General features: G+C 44.1%; 2 protein-coding genes across 2 annotated transcripts in view; one reads left to right on the top strand and one right to left on the bottom strand.

Annotated features, from left to right (window-relative positions):
- crebrf (creb3 regulatory factor) overlaps window positions 1-23,333 on the top strand; it is a 30,136-nt gene extending 6,803 nt beyond the window's left edge. The window contains exons 2-10 of the mRNA XM_080780878.1: window positions 5,906-6,147; window positions 6,728-6,853; window positions 7,095-7,267; window positions 8,643-9,814; window positions 12,333-12,524; window positions 13,007-13,196; window positions 16,078-16,151; window positions 17,715-17,831; window positions 18,347-23,333. Coding sequence (XP_080637004.1) covers window positions 6,139-6,147; window positions 6,728-6,853; window positions 7,095-7,267; window positions 8,643-9,814; window positions 12,333-12,524; window positions 13,007-13,196; window positions 16,078-16,151; window positions 17,715-17,831; window positions 18,347-18,465 — 2,172 coding nt within the window. The 5' untranslated portion in view covers window positions 5,906-6,138 and the 3' untranslated portion in view covers window positions 18,466-23,333. The remainder of the gene's footprint in view (window positions 1-5,905; window positions 6,148-6,727; window positions 6,854-7,094; window positions 7,268-8,642; window positions 9,815-12,332; window positions 12,525-13,006; window positions 13,197-16,077; window positions 16,152-17,714; window positions 17,832-18,346) is intronic.
- Window positions 1-23,409, bottom strand: part of cyb5d2 (cytochrome b5 domain containing 2) — a 592,339-nt gene that overhangs the window by 552,740 nt on the left and 16,190 nt on the right. The window lies entirely within an intron of this gene.

Below are 23,409 nucleotides of genomic sequence, written 5' to 3' on the forward strand. Positions count from 1 at the left end.
TTTCTATCACAACAGCGCCACTCTTGCCCCTAAACATAGGGACCTACAGACATAGGGATGGACATAGGGACATTGCTGTTCCTTGAAGTGGCTGCACCACTCAAAATTATATTTTGACCTACACGACACGACACAGTGATAGACATCCACCAAATTCACCTGCATAAGATGGTGATCTATATCAGGGGTGGGCAACATTGACGATGGAGAGGGCCACTATATTTCCACACTCACTCCAGAGGGCCACATTGCATATTACTGTCGTGGCAAAAATATTATTAAGTGAAGGTGGAGTAAACAGTTTAACAGCATTGTCTGATCTGGTGATGCTTTCCTTCCTTTTCCAGCCTGTAGCCACATTTGTACGGAATCCACTCTTCTCTCTCTCTCCTCTTATTCCCTGTGACTTAACCACTTAAGTCCTGGCCACATATGATGCTGGGAAATGCAGTAAGCCAGATTTATGCAGAGTTAAGAGTCGGAGCAGCTGTTTTTCTTTAGTCCGTGTTTGATATTTGAAGAGCCTCCAGATTTTTACAAAAGTTAAGCTTTAGTAAGTTAGAGAGGTAACAGAGGTAACAGAGGTAACCAATAACCACAACAATAATATACCTTTGGGACTGTATAGGCCAAATCTGATGGTGAGATTATTCCATAGTGTCATCAACTCGACTGAAAATACTACTTAAAGACAAACTAAATTGATGTTCAGATTATTTGTAAATTAAAAATTTAAAGACAGTTTCACTTTTCAATTCTGATGGTTTGTAGAACTATTGTTTCAACCTACATACAGCCTGTGTTTTTCCTAATCCTTATATGATACAAAAGTTTTTTTTTTTTTTTTTAAATGGGAGTTTTCATTTGCCCATCATCTACATCCATTGCGTAAATTTGTTAAATTTACTTCTAATGTTGCTTCAAATCACACACAGCTTTCATGTTTGAAGTTTGGTGTGCATATGTTATTTATCTAAAATAATTGATTGAATGAACACTGTAAGCTGTCTAGATTTCATTTAGCAATAATGTACTGTATGCGACACTCCAAAATACCTCCATGAGTGGCCATCCTAATAAAGATGCCAGAGTGAAAGTTGCTAACCTAATCACCTAATAGTGAAAAATACATCTTGAAGAAATTAACCATAGCAAGCAACTTTCATCTTGTTACATTGCACAGCTTATTCTATTGATTTATCCCTCCAGTAGACAGTAATGTCACACACACACACACACACACACACACACACACACACACACACACACACACACACACACACACACACACACACACACACACACACACACACACACACACACACACACGCACGTAGTCGTACACGTGCACGCACGGCATGCACACAGGCCTGTGTCCTGAAGAGATCTCCCAAGGATGCCTTGTGATTCTTTGGTAAACAGCCCTAAATTGCAGGTCTGTTAATTATGCTATTTCTGTTATTTCGGCACTTGTCCTATTGGCGGTTTGTCTCCAATTTTGGGAAGCACTCCATCCGTCCGTCCGTGTGTGTGTGCGTGCGTCCGTCCGTCTGTGTACAGCTAATCTCCGGCACCGTTAACCCGGTCGATGCCAAATTCTGCACACACAGTCACACACTCCCTGGATGCCAACGATGAACCTCTGCCCCAAATTGTCCAGTTATAGCGCCACCAGGAGGCCGACTTTTGTAAAACACATTTTTTTATATTACTCCTCCAAATTCTGTCCAAGAATCCCGCAAATCTTTACACAGTATCTCTATAGTCATGTGTTCAAGACGGATCTGTCTGATATTTCATATTCCATCCTAATTGGCTAACATTGGCTTTCGAAGTTAGCTACAAAAAGCAATGCTTTGTTTTATCTGAAATTATTCTAACATTCTTCTTATTTCTTAGGACTATTCTTTCCTTTTGTTTATTCATGTATTGTAAAATATTTTTTCTCAGCTGGTGGGCTGTAACTCGAAATCTGTTTATGTGACACTCAGGGTCACAGATGAAAAACAAATGGGTAAAATATTGTGTTATTAAGTCAGGTTCCGGTTCTGGTTCAGGTTCATTTATTTGTTTGTCCCCGAAGGGCGATTTGGTGTACAGCAAAGCATAACAGGCAGACACATAAAATACAGTAAAAAGAAGAACAAGGTACACATAGAAAATAAAAACAGGATGGCAGTTCAAGGTATCAGTGTAGCAATGGGGTTGTTTCATAACAGCGACAAAGTTACCTCCTCCCCCTATCAGCATTTAAAGTCTGGATAGACACAGGCACGAAGGAGAATTTATACCTGTTACTTTTGGCCCCTGTAACCTTTAGGCGAAGGCCAGAAGGAAGCAGCCTGTACTGAGGGGATGGGAGTTTTCCGTACAAATGGACTTGGCTTCAAGTCACTTTGTAGAGAAGCAAATGTTCAGAATCCCCAAATGTCCTGAACTTGAACCTTCACTTCAGTGTTTCCAATATTATGCTGAAGAATGTCAAATGAGAAATGAACAATTTTTAGATTTTCTACAGAAATGGAAAAACAGCTTAGACGAGTGTTGTTGATACTGTTGCATTCATGCACTCGTTTTTCTGCATTTTGAAACCTGACACAGCTGCTTAGGAAGGAAGTACACAGGTTTTTATAATGATTGATCACATCACAATCTGTCAGAGGCTGTGACCAAATGCCTTCTCAGTCATCAGCTGTGTTTTTGTGTGTTGGGGTGGGCAATATGAACTAGAATTTGTATTGCAATAATTGCTGCTGACTGATCGTTGATAATTAGATCACGACAATATGCATGGATGGATGGATGGATCCATGCATGGAAATGTACAACTTCAAAGGTAGCAGATATTAAAAAGTATTATTAAATATAGATTGAGAAAATATGCATGAATTCCTCTACCAATGTGGTATCATACATATTGTCGTCTTTTCATGAATTCGGTTATTATCCACCTTGTCAGTATAGGCGAGATGAACTGAGTTATTAACCTGCGTCGGCTGTCAATGTTCATGGATTGGCAATTCTCTAGCCATTTTCATGAAACTATCTGCACAGACTATAGTAACAGATATATTAAGATATATATTGAGATATTAACAGATATAATAAGAGATACCCGTAGATATGCCTGTGCTTGAACGCGTAAATCTATTCTACGTCCGAGCATAGACATGGTAACGCCCCGCCTGCCTCTGATTGGCCTACCGACACTGCCGGCCTTACCAGACTTTCCGCAGAGGTGGATAGCTATATGCTGGATGCCGTGAGGTTACTCCGTGGTGGGAAATAAAGAAATAATACAAGTACGGTATAATACAAGAGAATGACAGCTTTGCATGTGCAACTGACAAGTAGCAAATGGTCCAGCCAGCCAGGAATCAAACCGGGGACTCACTCTCAGGCATTAGAGCCCATGTGGTACAGTAGAAACTAACGTAGAATTCTCAGTGAGCACTTTGGAATGCTATCGGACGGCTCATATGCGTTCTTTTAGTTAGTGTGTGTGTGTGTTGTTGTGTTTATATGTTTACAGTTCAGTGTAAGAGTTGCACTGTTTCTCTGAGAGATGTGGTAACGGAGCACACAGGTGATGCTGAGTTAATTTGACTCACTCAACACATAGGCCCACCGCAACAGGATATGACCTCAGCTTATGTCCCTAGCAGAAGGTGTGTGTGTGTGTGTGTGTGTGTGTGCGCGCGCGCTCAGGGGTCATGCATGCCTTCCCACAGACCCTTTATAATTTGTTATGCAAAGGCAGCATAGCAGCGCTGTGTGTTTGTGGCAGCCAGACATTATGTCTACACAGCCAACTGGCTGCTCTAATTTAGACAAGGAGAGAGAGAAAATGATGGAACAATGAAGGCCCATTCATACTCCAGTTTTAGGTGAAAGGCAACTCACCGTGGTGTAGTTTTCTAAAGTTAGAAAACTAAAACCGTACGTCACTCACGACTCGGTGAGTAGCAACTCACCGGCGGTCACCCTGACACATCTCTGTTTTTACTGACTGACATCTCCCCTTTAACTCTACTCTGGGCTATCACCCTGTTCACTGATGGGTCTAGAAGTTGGGTTGGCGTGCTCTTGGTTTTGTAGGCCCGGGGGTTGCGCATTTGCTTAAGGACATCACACCGCAAGTATGATGGCCTCGACTCTTTTCTGTTATTGTAGAGAAAGCTTTCACAGAAAATAGCAGATCGACAAGCTCACAACGTTTTGCAACACGTTGCATGCTTGATGATCTGCTATTTTTGGCAAAAGCTTTCACCACAATATGGATGGATGTTGGGGTTTAAGTGGTGTAAGATTCATTCAGAAAAGAGCTGTACAATATTTTGGCCTTTAGGGTGAATTTGGTTAACCTGACTCCGCCAGATGGGGCAGCAGAGAGTACATCTGCTGCTCCCATCTGGGAACTCTCAGGCAGACTCGAGGCTCCGGCTACCAAACGGCCTGGCCAATCAGCGGCAGCTAGAGGCGGGATCAAGGCAGGACTGTGTATGCCTTGATCCCGCCTCTAGCTTTATTGTAAAATAAAACCAAACCATGTCAGAAATGTGTTGAAAGTGCTTGAACTTGTGTTTGACTTGGGCAACTACAAGGGTAGCTAAACCCCAAATTTCGGAGAGTTCCCCACTGTCCCCAAAGCCTCACCTTTAATTCTCTATTAAATGTCCAGACTCCAGAGGCCATTTTAGTTATTCACATGTTGATGCGATGAGACTCTGGATTTCACTCTGAGACCAAGTTTCCCCCACAAGAATTGATTGATCACGTTACAGATCTTAAATGAGGAACGGCTTGTTGTCCTAGCAAGTACACACCCTACGTACAACGGCAGTGTATTGCGCAGATGATCATCTAAATAAAGGTCACCTCTACACCGATTCTGCCCTGCAGTATAAGGCTATGGGACTTTCAGTTTTAAATCTCAAATCGAAATCAGACCAGCCTCTCCTCTTTAGCATAAATAAAAATAACGTTTTTGCTACTCACCAAAACAAAGGCGGGTTGTCTCATTAGAAAGCCTACTTTCCTTAGTGGACACACTCTGAGCACCCCACCACACGTATAAACTGTACTTTTTGGCCAAAAGGGGATTTTGTTTCCACCGGAAAGAAAATACTTTCTGTTACTCCAATGCGTCCTCTACCGATATTGCCCAGAGAACTGCCTCATAGAGAATATTGTTCCTCCGGTGAAAAGAAATCCCTTTCTGGCCAAAAAGTACCGTTTAGCCCAGGCGGTGGCGTAACCGTCCTTTACTGCATGTCTTCCCCCATCTCTCTCCCGTTTCCTGTCAGCCTACTGTCTGTGCCTTCAAAAAAACAATAAAAGGCGTAAGCCGCGAAAACATATCTTAAAAAAACTATGTCCATTTAGCCTCAGGGTTTCCTCCCGGTGCCGTCTCTATTAATATATACTCTAAGGTACGAACATGTTCGTACGAGGCTGATAATGTCCCATAGCTGGGGGTACGAATATGTTCGTACTTTGCAGAGAAAGAATTAAGCATGTACACTAGGTGCGTGACGGGTTAAATATGCGATGTAATGAGCACAACCAGCATGGAACAAGCTCCCACTGTACCTTCGTCAGGCAGCCTCTGTAGACATTTTTAAAGCTCAGCTCAAGACCCACTTCTACAACATTGCTTTTAATTGATCTTTTATTTTTTTGTTTTTCATGTCCTCACTGTATTGCATTACTGCTTGTGTTTTAATGTCGTTGCCTTGCTTTTCTTTTATTCTCCATTGTTCTGTAAAGCACTTTGAGCTGCATTTCATGTCATGAAAGGTGCTATACAAATAAAGTTTTATTATTATTATTAATACAAACGCACTGCGAGGGGAAAATTAATGTACCTTTTGAACTGACGTTTCCCTTTCTTTTGTGTCCCCAGCCCTGAAGCGTAGAGAAGACACAGCACGCCAACACAGCGGAGCAGAGCAGACCCCACACACACAGGTTTAAAGCACTAGTGTCCAGCCGCGCAGACCCCACAGGCCCCCCAGGCCCACACTCAGCACTCTGCTGACCGGGGTCTCTCTGCCAGGCTCCAGCAGCCCCAGACCACTGGGACTGGAGAGAAGACCCACAGGTTCCATCCGCTGGAACTCCCAGCTGTGTCCGGCGATGCCTCAGGTACTGCAGACCCACAGACTGCACACATTACTTTTTTTACAAAGTATATTTATTTATTTGAACACACAGACAATCAGCACAAATCAAACATTATTGTGTCTGAGCTAAGTCGGGTGGTGCTACATAGTCTGAACTGAATTTGTGTTTTAATAGGGACCCCTTTTTATCTATACACGTACATTCATTACCTATTTATTATGCACTCATATTGTATCATGCAGATGGGTCATATTATGCACTTTATGCTCTCCTATCTCTAACGTTTTAATTGCAATGATGAGCCTGCACAACTAAGAATTTCACCCACCTTACTTACTCACGTACTGTGATGTGACAATAAAAGTTCCCCCACAACTCAAACTGTCTGGGGTGAACACTGAAGGGAACTATACTTGGTTTAGTTGGTTTACTCCTTTGCTTTCATCTACACCAAATGTTTTTGCTGAAAAATGCCCAAGGCATCCCCCAGAATATGGGACGCTAGGTGAACCCTAGCTGTGGTTTGTTCCTTAATTAGCCCGTTGCTAAATCCCACCCCAAAAAGCGATTGTCCAATGTGTGTGTGTGTGTTGTGTTTCAGCCCAGCATCAGCGGGATGGAGCCTACGTTCGGGGATGCCTTTCAGAACTACACGTTTGCTGACCAGGCCCTGACCAGCACTGATCTGCTGGCCAGTAGCTCTGACCCAGACTTCATGTATGAACTGGTAAGTGAACGCATGTGCGCGTAGCAGAGTGGCTCACAGCCTCAGCCTGATGGCCTCAAAAGTCTAATATCTCCCCCGAGCCATAGGGACATCCTTTTGGCTTGGTGGTTAAGATGTTGGCTTTCCACGTGGGAGACCCGGATTCGATTCCCGAACACACTTAACTTTCTTAACTTTACTTAAGTTAAGTTAAAAGTTAAAGCGTGTGTGTCGCGTGCGTGTGTGCGTCTCCCCCCTGCAGGACAGAGACATGTCACATCGGCAGAGTCCCCACGGAGACAGCATGGTGGGTGTGATGGATGTCGGCAAAGACGCGGACGGCTGGGACGGTGTGATGGGACTGGGAGACTGCGAGACGGCCTATGGCGGCACTGCCTTTGAACAGTGGGATTCCTACTGGGAGGACCTCACCAGGTACACTGCGTTCCTATCTACTACATGCATATGTTTTCTGGGGACACCTACGCCCATTATAGATTAGCCACAGCAAGCTGTGTTGCTTGCTAACTTCCCATGTTTTTGCACTGCAGTAGTTTTGAAACTGAACCAGAAAACGCATGACAAAATTAGTCCTAGTGTCTCGAGCACTTTTTAAGCTTGTCGTCCGATGATAACTTTCGCATTCACACTTATTTTGCATTAATGTTGTTTGGTTCAATAAATTCGATGTCCACGTGCGTGTCATGTGATCGGCCGTAGCCAAACGGAAGAAGGAAACACAGGAGTCCAGTTTATTTTTCTGGTCCGTTTTAAAAGGCTGTTTTCTCTGAACGTAGGCAGCATCTGCTGTGATAGAACACAACGCAGACGTTCTGGGATCATTTCTGAGGTTATGCTGTGTCGAGGTTACAATATTAACGCTTCTGAAGAGACATAGCTTTTTAGACAGAAGGAGTGACTAATGGTGGGTTCCAGAAACGGAAGCAGGCACGATCCCAGGGGGAGGGGGTCATTTGGCGAGCTGGTGCCCGTCTACAGACTTGGCGAGCCAACTCTTCGGTCGCCAACTCGCCGCCCGTCTCAAATGTAATATATGATGAGTTGCTGTTAACTGTGTTAAGCATGTCCTGCATCGGGAGCTTGGGTGGTTTCTTCCCTGGAAAAGGGAAGTCAGGCATTTCTGTGAGCAGCTCTCCAGAGTTAGCCTTTTGTCTTTAATAAATGTCCAAGAATTGATGTGTGCATCATGTCTTGGTCTGGTGCTTCCGTCACGTGACAAGTGGTGGCAGTGGTTTTGACATCAAGCATGCACAGCAGACAATCTCAGTGCAGTGCAATGCAGTGCAGTGCACCTGCTGACAATGATATCTTCATTGTCATGAGATGAAACAGGCTGTAGTAGTGAGCAAGGTGAGGTGGGACGAGAGCTTGTTATTTGCCACCTCTAGGTTGTTTGCTGGTGAAAATATCAACTCTCCATTATATGGACTCCCAGTTGTTGAGGAATGGATGGCAACACTACTAATTATGTGGATGTCAGCGGATCATACTGTACATTAACATAATCCATCAAACAAGCTATCACGACTAGTCCATTTCACACAGAAAGAGTTCCTGAAATCACTGAGGAATATGCTGACGCCTAGTTCTTATTACGATATATGATCCATTGATGATGAATCTGATGCCTGGCTATCAGGGAAGTGTCATCTACTACGTTGAATTAAGTGAGGTAGAGTCCTATCCATCCGAACTAACTGCTGAACTCTGGTTTTACTGTTTGATAGTAGCCTATAGCGTCAGTTTTGTACAATTTGATATAACACATTTATCTCTCTATGCTTGACAGATACACGCGACTGACCAGCTGTGACATCTGGGGCACCAAAGAGGTGGACTTCCTTGGAATGGATGACTTCTCCAGTCCCTACCAGGACGAGGAGGTGATCGCCCGAACCCCGACCTTAGCCCAACTCAACAGTGAGGACTCGCAGCCCGTGTGCGAGACACTTTACCACCCTACTGAGCTGCCCCCGCCCCTCCCCCAGTCCCAGCCTCCTAAGAGACTGCCAGGCTTCGGTCTGGGGCCCGGCCCCACCAGGCCTTCCCCAGTCCCACCACCACCGTCCACCTCCCTCCCCTCTCGCAGCCCTCTCGCTGACTTCCCCGAGGGCTCCCAGAAGGCCACCTGGCCCGTCCCCTCCAGCACTGACACGTTGGCTAAGGCTCATAACCAGCCGAGCCCCAACCAGCAGGACCACGCCCAGACTAAACCCAAAGCCAGATTGCTGGGACACAAAATGGCCGCCCCCTCTTCTCATGGCTCTGACTTTGTGCGGAAGGCCAAGGTGCGTGTGAGCGCCGGCCACAGAGCGCTGAGCAACACGCCCACCCAGCCAGAGGCCGAGGACCCTGGCTCCCCTCTGCCGCTCTCCCAGGACCACGTGGCCTCCACCTCTGGCGGCACCCTCGTAGTAACTCCCGGTACCGCGGCCTGTAGCTCAGCCGGCTACGAGAGGAGGGCAGGGGCGGAGGGGGCAGAGAGAAGAGACACGCCTGTGGGCCGGTTGGCCATGCCTCAGCTGGTGGCGGCTAGCCACGCCGCGGTGGAGGGGGCTAACGCTGGCCTGGTGAGTGTCGGGGTCAGCCTCCCGGGGGCTAGCGGGGTCCTGGTGGTGGAGGGCAGCGAGAAGAGCAAAGAGGAGGAGCACAACTATTCGCTGTTCCTGACTCGAGCCAGGCAGGCTGGCAGAACCCACAGCCCATTGGAGGCCGAGGAGGAGGAGGAGGATGAGGAGGAGGATGAGGAGGAGGAGGAGGAAGATGAGGAAGATGGGGAGGAGGAGGAGGAAGAGGAGGCAGATGCAGAAGACCTGGAGCTGGATGACGAAGATCACGACGAGGGCTTCGGCAGCGAACATGAGCTGTCCGAGAACGAGGAGGAAGAGGAGAAAGAGGAGGAGGAGGACGATTACGAAGCTGACAAGGATGACGACATGAGCGACACCTTCTCGGAGCAAGGTACCCACAATGCATGTGACCTATGAGTTGCCATGGTGACCATCTGTCATTATCTACCTCTAAATCATTGTTTGTTTCTGTCTTTCTGTCTCCGTCTCCTTTCGTTTTTCTCAAAATCTCATTCCTCTGTCCCTCTTGTCTTTCGGTCTCTTTCTAATCATATCTTTGAAAGAGTTTGACTATAGAATACCCACAACCACAAAGTGTACAAAATGTATTTCAGAGGTACAACTAGGAGCAGTATGCCTCCATTTAAACCCTATACTGTATACTCTGTTGTACAGTACGTCAATAGCACAAACAGCCTATCTACAAGGCTCACAGCATGGCGCTGCGAAATGTGCTGTGAGATTGTAGATACACTATGTTCACTGAATGTTCACCTATTTTGATTAATGCTATTTTGCCTATTATGGCATGCCCAGAATAGGGATGCATGCTAGAGTTCCTGTGATTAAACACAATTCCCAATGACAGAAGCACTCTTCATCCCTCTCTCCTTCCCAATGACAGAAGCACTCTTCATCCCTCTCTCCTTCAACCCAATGACAGAAGCACTCTTCATCCCTCTCTCCTTCAACTCTTAACTCAATGACAGAAGCACTCTTCATCCCTCTCTCCTTCAACTCTTGCCAACAGTAGAAATCCAACCCCATATTTACTCTGTCCGCTATTATTGGACCTAATGGCTCTCCCTGTATGGTCTGTCAACACAGGGAATTCTGCCTAGACCTCATGTCTTTTCCAACCATAGCGAGTCTCTGACCAAATTATTTTAGTTTAGAGAGCTGAGGAATCTCCTTCGCCGCCTACAGTGCATTCTGGAGGGGAAAGTAATAGACACTACCAAAACGATCACTAAATCACACATAACATCAGATCCGACATGCTCATTAAAATTCTGCAAATCTGCTCAAATGTTGCAACACTAGATGCCTGTAATTAATGTATTTCAAGACTTTGCTGTCTTTTGATAGTTTTCATCTTAGATTTGGGAGACTTCACATCCTTGTTGTTTTGCATCAGTGCTAAATAGTTCAAATTCCCAGAATTTGATCTGCAGAAGAACACATTATGCAGTTTTGTCTGTTGTAGTTTGTTAGGTAACCTAGACAACAACAAGTTTATAACTGTAAAATCAATCGTGGTCAGTTAAAACGGTGGTATTGTTTGCAGGCTCATGCAAAAGGTTGATTCAGAATTGCTTCAGAATTGCTCTTAACATTCAGAAATAAGGAATGCAGGCACAAGGCACAGGCCCTCTGAGTCTGAAGTACACAACACATAATACCAGTGGGCCACAAGTAGTGCTTGAGTTATGTTATGATAATTAATTTGGTTTATGAAGGACATGGTTACAGTGTTCACATACATTAGTTATTAGTTGCCTAAGCATAATATAAAGTCCCTAATACATTTCTAAGAGCTGTGTCTGTGCCAAGTTTGGTGCGGACCAGAGCAAGCTCGCAAGTCCGGATGTTACTTTTGTGACGTGCTCGGTCCACTGTCTACCCACCCTCTTTAGGCAATTTGAACACTTTTTATGCTAAGGATGTTTACATGTCCTGGGAATCAAATCCACGGGGTGCCTTGGACATGTATAGCCGTCCTTCCTTGTGTTTCTCGCATGCGCACTGCCGTTCACTTCCTTGTTTACGGCGCCATTAGAATGGCTCTTAACTCTAAATCTCTCTCTCGCTCTCCATGGTTTTGACCAAAAGGTCTTCATATTCTGACTTCAGCATGCATCTCGTTTGGAATATAAACGCTTCTAGAGAGACTTTAGGTGTACCAGCGTGAGGTAATAACAGAAGATTATGACTTCCGGTTTTGTGAGGTAACGGAAGACAGGCTTTTCAGAGTAAAATCTGCCCATCTGCTTGGCACTCTAGCGCCTTTATTCTGAAAAGTTCCATGGCAACAATAGTGTTAATATGGGATGAACTGCACTTTGTAATGGAAGCTCATCTTTACAGGTCCAAAAGTTCATCAAACTAATCGATTACATTGCTAGCATCACATTGCTAATCATCTTTATCTCATCACAGCACAGAAATGTCCAATCCAATCCATTCCATTCATATTGCACATTGTACAACTCAAGGTTTACAAAGTGCTGCACAAAGAATCAAAAGCTAAATACACTGTAAAGCTAAAACAGAGTGAGGGAAAAAAAGAAAATTAGAAACAAGATAAACAAGACACATCACTGAAAAGTACAGGACGCAGCAGCGTCAGCAGACAGTGAAACAAAAACAAAGACCACAAAAATTCAAACAGAATTAAAACCCAGGCTATAAATGTGGGTCTTTAGGCGAGATTTAAAGGTCTCAACGGTGGGGGCCAGTTTGATTTGGGAGGGGAGCGCATTCCATAAAGTGGGAGCTGCGACGGAAAAGGCTTGGTCACCTCAGGTCTTTTTTTAATGTCTTTGGGACCTCAAGTTTCAACTGGCCCGCAGACCGCAATGACCTTAAAGTAAGGATTCCTTTGCGCTCTCTCTCTCTCTGTTTGCCAGGTTGTGACATGGAGCTGATGGAGGACATTAAAGGTCTCACAGCAGGGGTCTCCAAGAGAGGGAAGAGGCGTTATTTCTGGGAATACAGTGAACAGCTCACCCCCTCCAAACAGGAACGCATGCTCAAACCCTCCGAGTGGGACAAGCACACCCTGCCCAGTAATCTCTTCCAGAAGAATGGACCCCTCCATGGTATACGCACGCACACACACACACACACACACATGCGTGCGCGTCGCATCATGATACAAATAATGCAATGACATGCCCAAAATGTCCAGATCTTGTTCAATTTCAACAATTTTGTTAGATTATGTATTATATCGTTGCTGTCGGGGGGAAACCACCTAAATACATCTTGAAGTTTTTGATTATTTTTTGAACACCCTTTATGTCTGTATGTTGTTTCATAGCACTAAGTCAGTGCTATTGAACACCCTTTACGTCTGTATGTTGTTTCATAGCACTAAGTCAGTGCTATTGAACACATTGGGACAAAACCTCTTAACCCTCAAACTGTCTGTTAAAACCGTTAAATCCACCTCTCATGGAAGTAATTGACAATATATAAAGGCCAACAAAAAAATGTAGGTGGTTTCTTCCCGACAGCAGATTGCCGATAACACGTGGCGATCGGTGCTATAAGTTCTGCGTGCCGTGTCTTCCATCCACAGGGAAGTACATGCTGAAGAAATCTCGCCGTACGGACGTGGAGGACTTGACCCCCAACCCTCGCAAGCTGCTGCAGATCGGCACGGAGCTCCGTAAGCTCAACAAGGTGATCAGTGACCTGACCCCAGTCAGCGAGCTGCCGCTCACCGCCCGGCCTCGCTCCCGCAAGGAGAAGAACAAGCTGGCCTCCAGGTACCACACACACACCAGTGTTGATTTCGTCGAAATGACAAAAAATGTTCGTCGACTACCTTTTTTCACTGACGAAAACTAAATGGAAACTAAATGAATGAGTCGCAATAGCCAATCCACGATCCTTGTGAATTGGCTATTTTCAGCAAGTGTAAAATCAGTCATTACGGCGGCATCAAGGCCAGCGAAAATACATTTTAGTCGACTAAATCAACTGTAGATTTAGTCGATTAAAACTAGACTAACACTAAATAATTCCAGGTGACTAAAATGCGACCACAACTAAATGAAAACTATTGAAGAGACTAAAACTAAAATCAAAATTTGATGTCAAAATCAACACTGAGACACACACGCAGGCACGCACACACGTGTAGGGCTGTAACTTCAGGGTGACCGTGGCTCAGGAGGTAGAGCAGGTCGTTCAATGGTCGGCGGTTTGAATCCCGGCTCCTCCTGTCTACATGTCGAAGTGTCACTGAACACACCAATGGTGGCAACCAACCACATTGGTGTGTGAATGTGGGAAGTGAGGACGCTGGCGCTGACTATTCGCCGCTTCACCTCCCAATGTATGAATGAAAATGTAAAGCGCTTTGAGTAGGCACGTAGTGCATAGAAAAGCACTTTAAAAATGCAATCCATTATTATTATAACAATTATTACATTTTACTTGATGATTAATTGTCACTCAAATAATTGCGATTAAATATTTATTTGGTGTTTATCATTAGAACATTACATTACTATGAATAAAAAATACATTCCTGTTTGGATTTTAGGCTTCGTAAACACAAGTTGCACAGGGCAGATATGACAAATGACTAAAAGTGCATAATTCAATAACGTTAAACTTTATTATTGGAAATGCGTTTTGAGCTTGTAGATCTGCTATTTCTACAATTTATTTAAAACTGAATGATTGACGATTATGCAAAAAAAAAAAGATTATCTCAAATAATTGTGATTAGACAATTATGTAATACAGGGTTCCCAGGGTCATGAAATTCCTGGAAACGTTTTGAAATTAGAAATAACTTTTTCCAGTACTGGAAAGCCCTGCCTGCCTCTGATTGGCCTACCGACACTGAGACATAGTAACGCCCTGCCTGCCTCTGATTGGCCTACCGATACTGAGACATAGTAACGCCCTGCCTGCCTCTGATTGGCCTACCGACACTGAGACATAGTAACGCCCTGCCTGCCTCTGATTGGCCTACCGACACTGAGACATAGTAACGCCCTGCCTGCCTCTGATTGGCCTACCGACACTGAGACATAGTAACGCCCTGCCTGCCTCTGATTGGCCTACCGATACTGAGACATAGTAACGCCCTGCCTGCCTCTGATTGGCCTACCGATACTGAGACATAGTAACGCCCTGCCTGCCTCTGATTGGCCTATCGATACTGAGACATAGTAACGCCCTGCCTGCCGTTTGATTGGCCTACCGACACTGAGACATAGTAACGCCCTGCCTGCCTCTGATTGGCCTACCGACACTGAGACATAGTAACGCCCTGCCTGCCTCTGATTGGCCTACCGATACTGAGACATAGTAACGCCCTGCCTGCCGTTTGATTGGCCTACCGATACTGAGACATAGTAACGCCCTGCCTGCCGTTTGATTGGCCTACCGACACTGAGACATAGTAACGCCCTGCCTGCCGTTTGATTGGCCTACCGATACTGAGACATAGTAACGCCCTGCCTGCCGTTTGATTGGCCTACCGATACTGAGACATAGTAACGCCCTGCCTGCCGTTTGATTGGCCTACCGATACTGAGACATAGTAACACCCTGCCTGCCGTTTGATTGGCCTACCGACACTGCCGACTTGACTGTCCTCCGAGATGCGAGGTTACTCCATGGTGGGAAATAATACAAGACAATGACAGCTTGGCACGCGTGACAGAATGCAGCCTTGTAACTAACTTGTAAGTTATATTTTTGTAGAAGAGGCAAACTAATATTGTATGCCGTTTGCTTTGATTGAACACACATGTACGTTGTACTATGATTTGATTTGGGTGTGTACTTCTAAATAAAGTGTTAGTGTTGATTATCATGTATTAATCTAATTATAGTAAACTAATACTATATTATACTAAAAAGGATAAAGGTGAAAGGAAAAGAGACCTTTTTACAGTACAATAATGTTTCACATTTACACATACAAATAAATTACACAATCAACACAAACACTTTATTTAGAACACACCCAAATCAAACAGCATAAACAATATTAGTTTGCCTATTCTACAAAACGTACAAGTTACAGACAGTTCTCTTGTATCATACCGTACTTGTATTATTTCCCACCACGGAGAGTAACCTCGCATCAGACTATCCAGCATAGCTATATCCACCTCGGAGAACAGTCAAGACGGGCAGTATCGGTAGGCCAATCAGAGGCAGGCGGGCGTTATTACGCAAAATAGATATACGTGACAAAAATAACAGATCTACAAGCTCACAGTTCGCTTCAGCATGATGCGTAGTTAGCTTGTAGGTCTGTTCCTTTGTCACGTGACACCAACCTGTGCAGCTGCAGCACATGAGCGGAACGGTGAGAGCAACACAGGAGTAAGAGACTCAGTAATGCGATTGTTATATTGTCATGATAATTGAAAGGTTTTGGACGTGCACACACATGCACACGCACTCATATACACACACACACACACACACACACACACACACACACACACACACACACACACACACACACACACACACACACACACACACACACACACACACACACACACACACAGATGTCTCATTCTCTGCTGTAGTGTTCTGAGCCCCTAAGTGTTTGGGGAACTGCTTTCTGAGACCAAACTCAGCTCTGTTGTGTTATCCTCTTGTGTGTTTCAGAGCTTGTCGTCTGAAAAAGAAGGCCCAGTATGAGGCAAACAAAGTAAAGCTGTGGGGACTCAGCACAGAGTACGGTATGTTACCACGCACGCACACACACACACACACACGCACCCTGAGCCTTTCCCAGCCTTGCTTTTATGTCCTTTGATGCCCCGCTGTCCTTACTGATGAGGCTGCCCAGATAGGTGGAATCTTCCTCAAACTCAAGTGGTTCCTCATCAACAATGATGGGTTGTGTGGGGGTGGAGTTGACACACAACACTTGTGTTTTGGAGGTGTTAATACCTACTGTAGTCCGACCTGTCTGGCAAAGCTGTTAAGCCTGTCAGTTTTAGCCTGCCTGTTGTTGTGGTTGGTTGATAGGAGAGCAAGATCGTCAGCGAAATCAAGGTCCCCAGCTGGGAGAATAGATATTTTTAGCTAGTGGGGCGATATGTTGCACACACGTGCGCACGTTCACGAGCGGTCACCAATTAAAATAACCTCTTTAATAAGCAGGCCTATTTATTAACCCACAATATACTGTATATCATATTTTATTCTATTTACTTGCATAATGGGGAAACGTCACACAACATTAGACTGCTTCACGCAGAACATCTGACACCTACAGTAGGCTACTTAGCAGGTCGACACAATGGAATGTCACCATTGATATGAATCCAAGGTCAGTCATTCCTGTTAATTCAAGCTTTGACAGTGACACTGTAATAGGACAAGAACGGTCTGCCCAACAGCAGCGATATATCTTATGGTACTGTACCACCAACTAGAAAAGTCACTATGCAATTTTGAAAAATTGCAAAGTGTGGTTGCCGCAATCGCTTACATACGTAGGCCCCTCCCACAAATTTTGCCAGCCCATTACAATGTCATGTCACCCCTGTGATCATGCGTAAGTAATTCAAAAATCATGTTTTTGCAACAAACGGTTACATTTATCGCATTTGTGGTGCCCCCTATGGATGAAAATGGAATTGCTTTTGGCTCTGGGTTGATGCCCCAGGACATGTGATTCAAATTTGGGGTGGATTGGACGTTTGGTTCATGATTTGTGGCATTTATTGTAAAATAGGCCCCTCCCACTAACTTCGGACGACGATTAAGGCCGAACGATACGGACAAAGAAAATAAAAAAATTCAGAAAAAAAATAAACGCAATCGGATAGGTCCAGAGATCATGTGTACCGATTTCTGTGAGTTTCAGACAAAATCTGTAGGTTTAGAAAATAAGTGTGTTTTGAAGAAAATTCAAAATGGCGGACAATCTATCCTGACGGATGGGTGTGATGGGTGTGGCCTATATGGGGATATGCGTTATGACCCAAGGAATCCAGGGAAAAAAATATTTTGATTTTACGATCTACGGTTCAAGAGTTATAAGCCAAAACGTACAGTGGGTTGTTATAGTGCCACCATGAGGCCGACCGATATAATTACAAGTTAATTAATTGTATTAATTATTATAAACCTCCCTTCCAAGTTTTGTACTTATTGACCTTACGGTCTCGGAGAAAAAAATACTTGAATGTGAGTTTTCGCATTTTCCCATTCATGTCAATTGGGAAATTTAATGCACAAATAAATTGATATCAATTAAACTATACAACACACGTGTGTGTTTGTGTGTGCAGATCGCTTGCTGTTTGTCATCAATGCCATCAAGGAGGAGATAGTAACCCGGGTGAAGGACTCTCCACAGCCCAGCAACATGGCTGACAGTCTGGATAGACTCATCCAGGAGACACTGGGTGAGAGAAATCTTATTAAATCGTATTATTTTCAAACATTTCCATGTTTCTCCATTTTGTCTTTTTGTTCTCTAAAGTTCTATAATGGCACATTTGAACAGTGTTCTGCCAGCTTTCATGATTTTATATACTGAAATCAGACTTCTGAATAGGCCTTGGCAATATATGTAAAGATATTCTATCGACATAATTTGTGATATGACACTAGATCTCACCTGGGACTTTGAATATTGTAATGAGTTCTGTCCTCCCCTGGTTTTAATTACTTATTTTATACTTCTACTTCTAGCCGTCTAAATTATTATGATATTTGAATTTGTCCATATTGGCTAGTCCATATTAGCAAGCCCTTATATGGTAAAAAGGGAAGCAACAGACATAGATCACCGGTGGGGTTTTAGGGCCTTTTCGTGTGATGAGTTCACCAAAGATTTTCAAGTGCAGCCTTCAAAGAAAAGTTATCACAGTGAGTTTGCAGAACCTCCCTACTAACCACAACACCCAATCCATTGCAGTGACGCCACCTGTCGCCGGGCAGACTTCAGACTTTGTCAACCAGATCCTGGAGACCACAGGGCATGGCGATCCCACTGGCGGACTAGTTGGCCTGCGAGTCCCCACCTCCAGGATCTAGGCGGATCCCAGTGGGGTTAAATATTACCAACGTACTGTAACTGTGACCCCAGTATCTGCATGACCCTCCAGCCTAGAATACATCCACCCTATTAGTCACACAGCCACCCATACCACGCCCCTGTGTGCGTGTGTGTGTGTGTGTGTGTGTGTGTGCGTGCGTATGTGTGCTTGTGCCGCCATGCGCTCCACGTGGGACATAGAGCCTACAGCTTTCTTGTCCCTGCACTCTAATCAATAAGCTCCCAACCTGTAGCGGGTGCCCGTTGGGGGAAAACAAAGTGTCTCTAAAGCAGGTGGTGGTTAATAGGTGTGTAATGTAACATGTTAGGTTAAAAGTATGTTCAGGTCTTGCTTCTGTAAACACACTCTCCTCTAGGCTATAGTAATGAGAGTCATTACGAGTGCATCCCTATGGAATAGTCTCACGCAATCTGCAACTAGTGAAGTCGTTCCAAAAAATACTATTACGTAAAATGTCAACCTTCCGATGTAAAAGGTAAATCAACCCACGCCACACGCCTTTCATTATAATGGCCTTGGGAGCCGTGCTGCCGGACAGCAACAGAAATTGCGGAGGAGTAAACGGCAAGCTGAGAGGCCTCATGGAATGGCAGGGGGGAGTATTTGGTATTGAAGGCCTAAATAGAAGTCATGCCATTCTCTGTCAGCCTATGAGTTATTGTTTGAAACGCTGAGGTTAACCTTGCATCGCAGCAGGAATTCACCCCAAAGGGTTAGGATAAAGAGTAGAAAAGTAGACTAATATGATACGTGACATCTCCTATGTAACATGTTGCTTTCTGGCACCGCGGCTCCGATGTAGGAGGAGGTGCGATACTATTGTACAAATCTGCTTGTCTACATCAAAGTTTTAACAAATTTATGTTCGGTCGTATGACATCGCCACGGGGCTGCGAGCTTTTTCCACTCTGCGGCAGCGTAGTACGTCAAACTATGAATCAGGCTTTTTTTTTGACAGTCGAGCTTCTAGCGGTGCAGAGCCGATTGACTCCACAGGAGGATGGTTGACAGGTCTGCTGCAGGAGATGTTGGCTAACTGACCACATCAACCGAAGCAGCAGCAGAAGACATTTTGTGCAGAAGGGAATGCATTGTTTTTGGTGCACTGGCCCCCAATCCAAAAGCTTTCTACATGGGTGAAATGGCCAGCGTGTAAGGGCATGGGGAGTGGGGACGTTGTTGATGAATGAAGCTATCAATGATCCATTTCCTCTTTACACTGCACTTATTGAGGTGTCTCCCAATGAAACTAGCATTGGCCCTTCTTTTGTACAGTACAGATGGCCAGGCTAAAAGTTTGGTGTGTCCATACTAGTGTTTGATCAGAGTTCTATTCATTGTGCCTTGTGTATGTGTGTGTACAGTATGTGTGTGAGAGAACGAGAGAGGGAGAGAGAGACAGGGAAGAGGTGATTGGTCAAAACTCCCTGAGATGATGATGAAGCGTAGCGAGGCGGTTTGTTGTGTATTTCAGCTGTTTTAAAGATGTTCTGAATGTACATAAGAATATGGAAGCTACCGACGCGTGATGCCACAGAGTCTGTGTATATAGGAGTTGACCTGTTGGTTTTTGGTACTCTTGTCTTTAGGGATCAGGGGGAACAGGGGAAAGGGTTTTAGATATTTTTGTTTAGAAAAGATAAAAAATATATTTGCACAGTATATTTTGATTGTTTTTTGTACCAAAGACACATGCAACGAAATGGCGACTAGCCAGTTTAAGTAAGGTTTTGCACAGCTTACCTGACGCCGTATTGAATGTAAGAGATGTGGGAGGGTCAGGGAACTTTCATAGAACTGTGAAATTAGCTTGGGTCCAATTCTGTACAGAAAAGGAACATTCATTCACTCTTTGTTTTGTTAACTAAAAGAATCTTTTTGCCTGCCTGCCCGCGGGCTTCTCTAGTGTATGTCTGTTGCTTAGAGAGCGCTTCATTCCTCAACTTATTTCTCCCTCCACAAGCTAATTGTGTTACGGCACAAGAGCGTTATTAGATAAGCTATTACATTTTTGCCTGTTTTATTTGTTTTATGTTATTGTCTAAATGTCACCAACAATAACCAAAATGTTATATAGCCGTGTCACTTTCTACATGTAGACAAGAAATATTTTGTTTGATAGAATATTGTTAACTGCATTTTGTTTTAAAAAGTACTGTATATAGCCACATTCATAATATATCTTGGTGAATTGCCACTTTTTTCATGACAATTGATAGATTATTATTAAGCATGATACATTTCTGAAGTCTCTTTGAATCGAGAACGTTTGAGGAGAGGGGGGGAAAAAAACCTAATGGAAAAACGAAACAAAAAATAATAATAATTTTGTTCTATTTTTGTATGTTAGCTGCCTATTACATTTCCTTTTAGTTTGGAAGTAATCCATAGAATAAGCCTCCAGGTACTCTCTGAGGAGGAAACAGAGAGGTGGAGGAGGTGACTAGAGAGAGGGGAAAAAAAGACGCAGAGATGCTGTGTAATGTCCTGATGTTCCCTCCTGTCTCCTGGGCTGGCTCAGTGTAGTGCAGAGATCTGAATTCTGAACATGCTATAGTTTCTACAGCATGGAGTGCATGTGACAGAAAGAGAGATGCAGGGCTTCAGCGTGCAGTTCGAATGGAGCTAGGCAGGTCCTAGCCAGCTGCTCTGAGGCAGACCGCGTTTTGATTCCACCTGCTATTAGGCACCAATCCATTGGTTTTGTTTTCACTTACTTGTCAACACCCGATTTGTTCTTGGTTGCGTGCAGGTGTTAGCACCCGTGTCCGTGCAACGAACTATAAAGCCCCTTGTACACAGAGTCCGATTTCTTTAGCACAAAAACATCGAAACTAACGATGAAAATTATAAACGTGCGCTTCTCTGCACACCTACTCCGAAATTGCCATACGAGTGGCTGCGACGGCATGTCGTTAAAAAAAGAAAAATCTAATTCCTGTGTTTTATTCCAGATTAAAAACGGATTGACCAATTTAAAAATAAATCACATCGGATTCTGCATGTACCTCTTGCTTAACTGTGTGGCCATTTGAAGTTTACAATTCATTAGACTTGCACAGTAGTCTTAGGGACCATTTGCCTGAGCTGATGGCTGCTTGGACGAATGCCTTTGAGTCCTCTGGATAATGGCTTGTTCATATGTCATCATGTGACTGCGTCACTCCTCCGAAAATATCTGATTTCAGGATAAAAGTATAGTTTTAAGATTGTTCCTTACCAATCTCAACAGCAGATGGCAGCAGGGCTGCTTACCCATACACAGATTGCATGGACACATGTCAAGCCAGGCTGGTGTATGGTCAGAAGGCTAAACGGAAAACGGACTAATGTTGACTTGAACCCCTTGCTGCCTTCTTAGGGTAAAGCCTACAGCAATTCAGACTATTTTGTTATTTTCGTGGAAGCAACATTGTTGTACAACAAAGTATACATTAGGCCATCGCCAGCCCCCAAAATTCAAATGGTCACACACACACACTCACACACACACACACACACACACACACACACACACACACACACACACACACACACTAGTGAGTAAATCAAAATGAGAAATTCACATGGATGGAAGCAGGCTAGTTGACTGTTGGCTCCCATATGGGGAAGTTGCTTGTTCACGGATGTGAGCTCTGTTTCGGGGTGTCTCTGATACTTATTGGAACTACAGTAGATACGTACGATGTGAGAAACTGCTGTCCTAGCCTGTGGTTTTCATGTGGCGTGTGTGCGCATGTGTGGTGGAAGAAAAACTAGTGCTACATACTTATTTTATTACTCCATCTGTTGTCTGTTGAGTCTAAAGAAGGGAGAAATGGTGCTTTTTCTGAACCTAGAATGATGCGTGTCGTCCATGATTGTTTTGTTTGACTTGCTCCAGTCGAAGTTGGTAAGACTCGCTCTTCCCCCCCACCGTCCATAGCTATTTTCTTAGCAGTTATCGCTTTTTTGTAAATATATTGAAATTTATCTTCTAAATGTTAGATATGTGTATAGAATCGTATATGAAAACAAACGCACTTTGTTCCAAAAAAAAAAAAAGAAAAGGAAAAAACTAAACAAAAAGAAAAAGCATTTTTTTCTTCCATTTGCTGCTAAAAAAGGCCTCATTTGAATGCTGCAGTGTAATTTGACTATTACTTGCTTGGATATGTCTTATTACCTAGCTAGGAAAGGTCTGTTGCCTGGTAAGATTGGTTCAATGGCCTGGCTAGGTAATGTACCGTAAGGAGGTCTATCGCAGTGGGTTTCAGGGTTGCTTTAGGGGGGTTCCAAATGAACAGGATGGGTTTATTACCTGGCTTAGGACTGTATGGACAGTGTGCTTGTGGTCTTAAAGAGAGGTTTTGATTCCAAGGCCCCAACATTGATTCTAATGATGACCGGCTCCTAGGCATCATGTCTCATTTGCCTTCAGTAGAGGTTTCCTATGGAAAAACTGTTTCTGCTTTGGCTTCCTCTTCAGGGTGATGTACAGTGTAGACACATTTCTCCAGAGAGCTATATTGTTATCATTTTTAAACGGATTTCTACTTGTGACTTAACATGGAGGGTTTTAGCCTGGGGCGACCATTGCCAACCCAGCTGAGAAGAGGTTGATACTGGCCGCCTTGGGGGAAGTTACTATATCACTGTACTGTATGGCAAGCCAATTACAAATGGAGAGTCAATCCGGACACTTATTGCCTTCTTAAATAACATTCTAGCTTACACACCACATGACAATAAACTGTCGGATGCCATGACAGAGGTAGCAGACATCTGGAAAATAATCATCAAACTGCTCAACTTAAACATTTGAAACATATTTGAAGCAAGTTCAACTGCAAGTTTGCCACAAATATGTTGGGATGGGTGGGGTGGGATTGTGGGTGGGGATGGGGTTGGGAAAAACGATAGCCTGTTGTTGATCCAGCAA

Source organism: Protomyctophum bolini (assembly GCF_963924005.1).
Source record: "Protomyctophum bolini genome assembly, chromosome: 13".
Taxonomy (NCBI): domain Eukaryota; kingdom Metazoa; phylum Chordata; class Actinopteri; order Myctophiformes; family Myctophidae; genus Protomyctophum; species Protomyctophum bolini.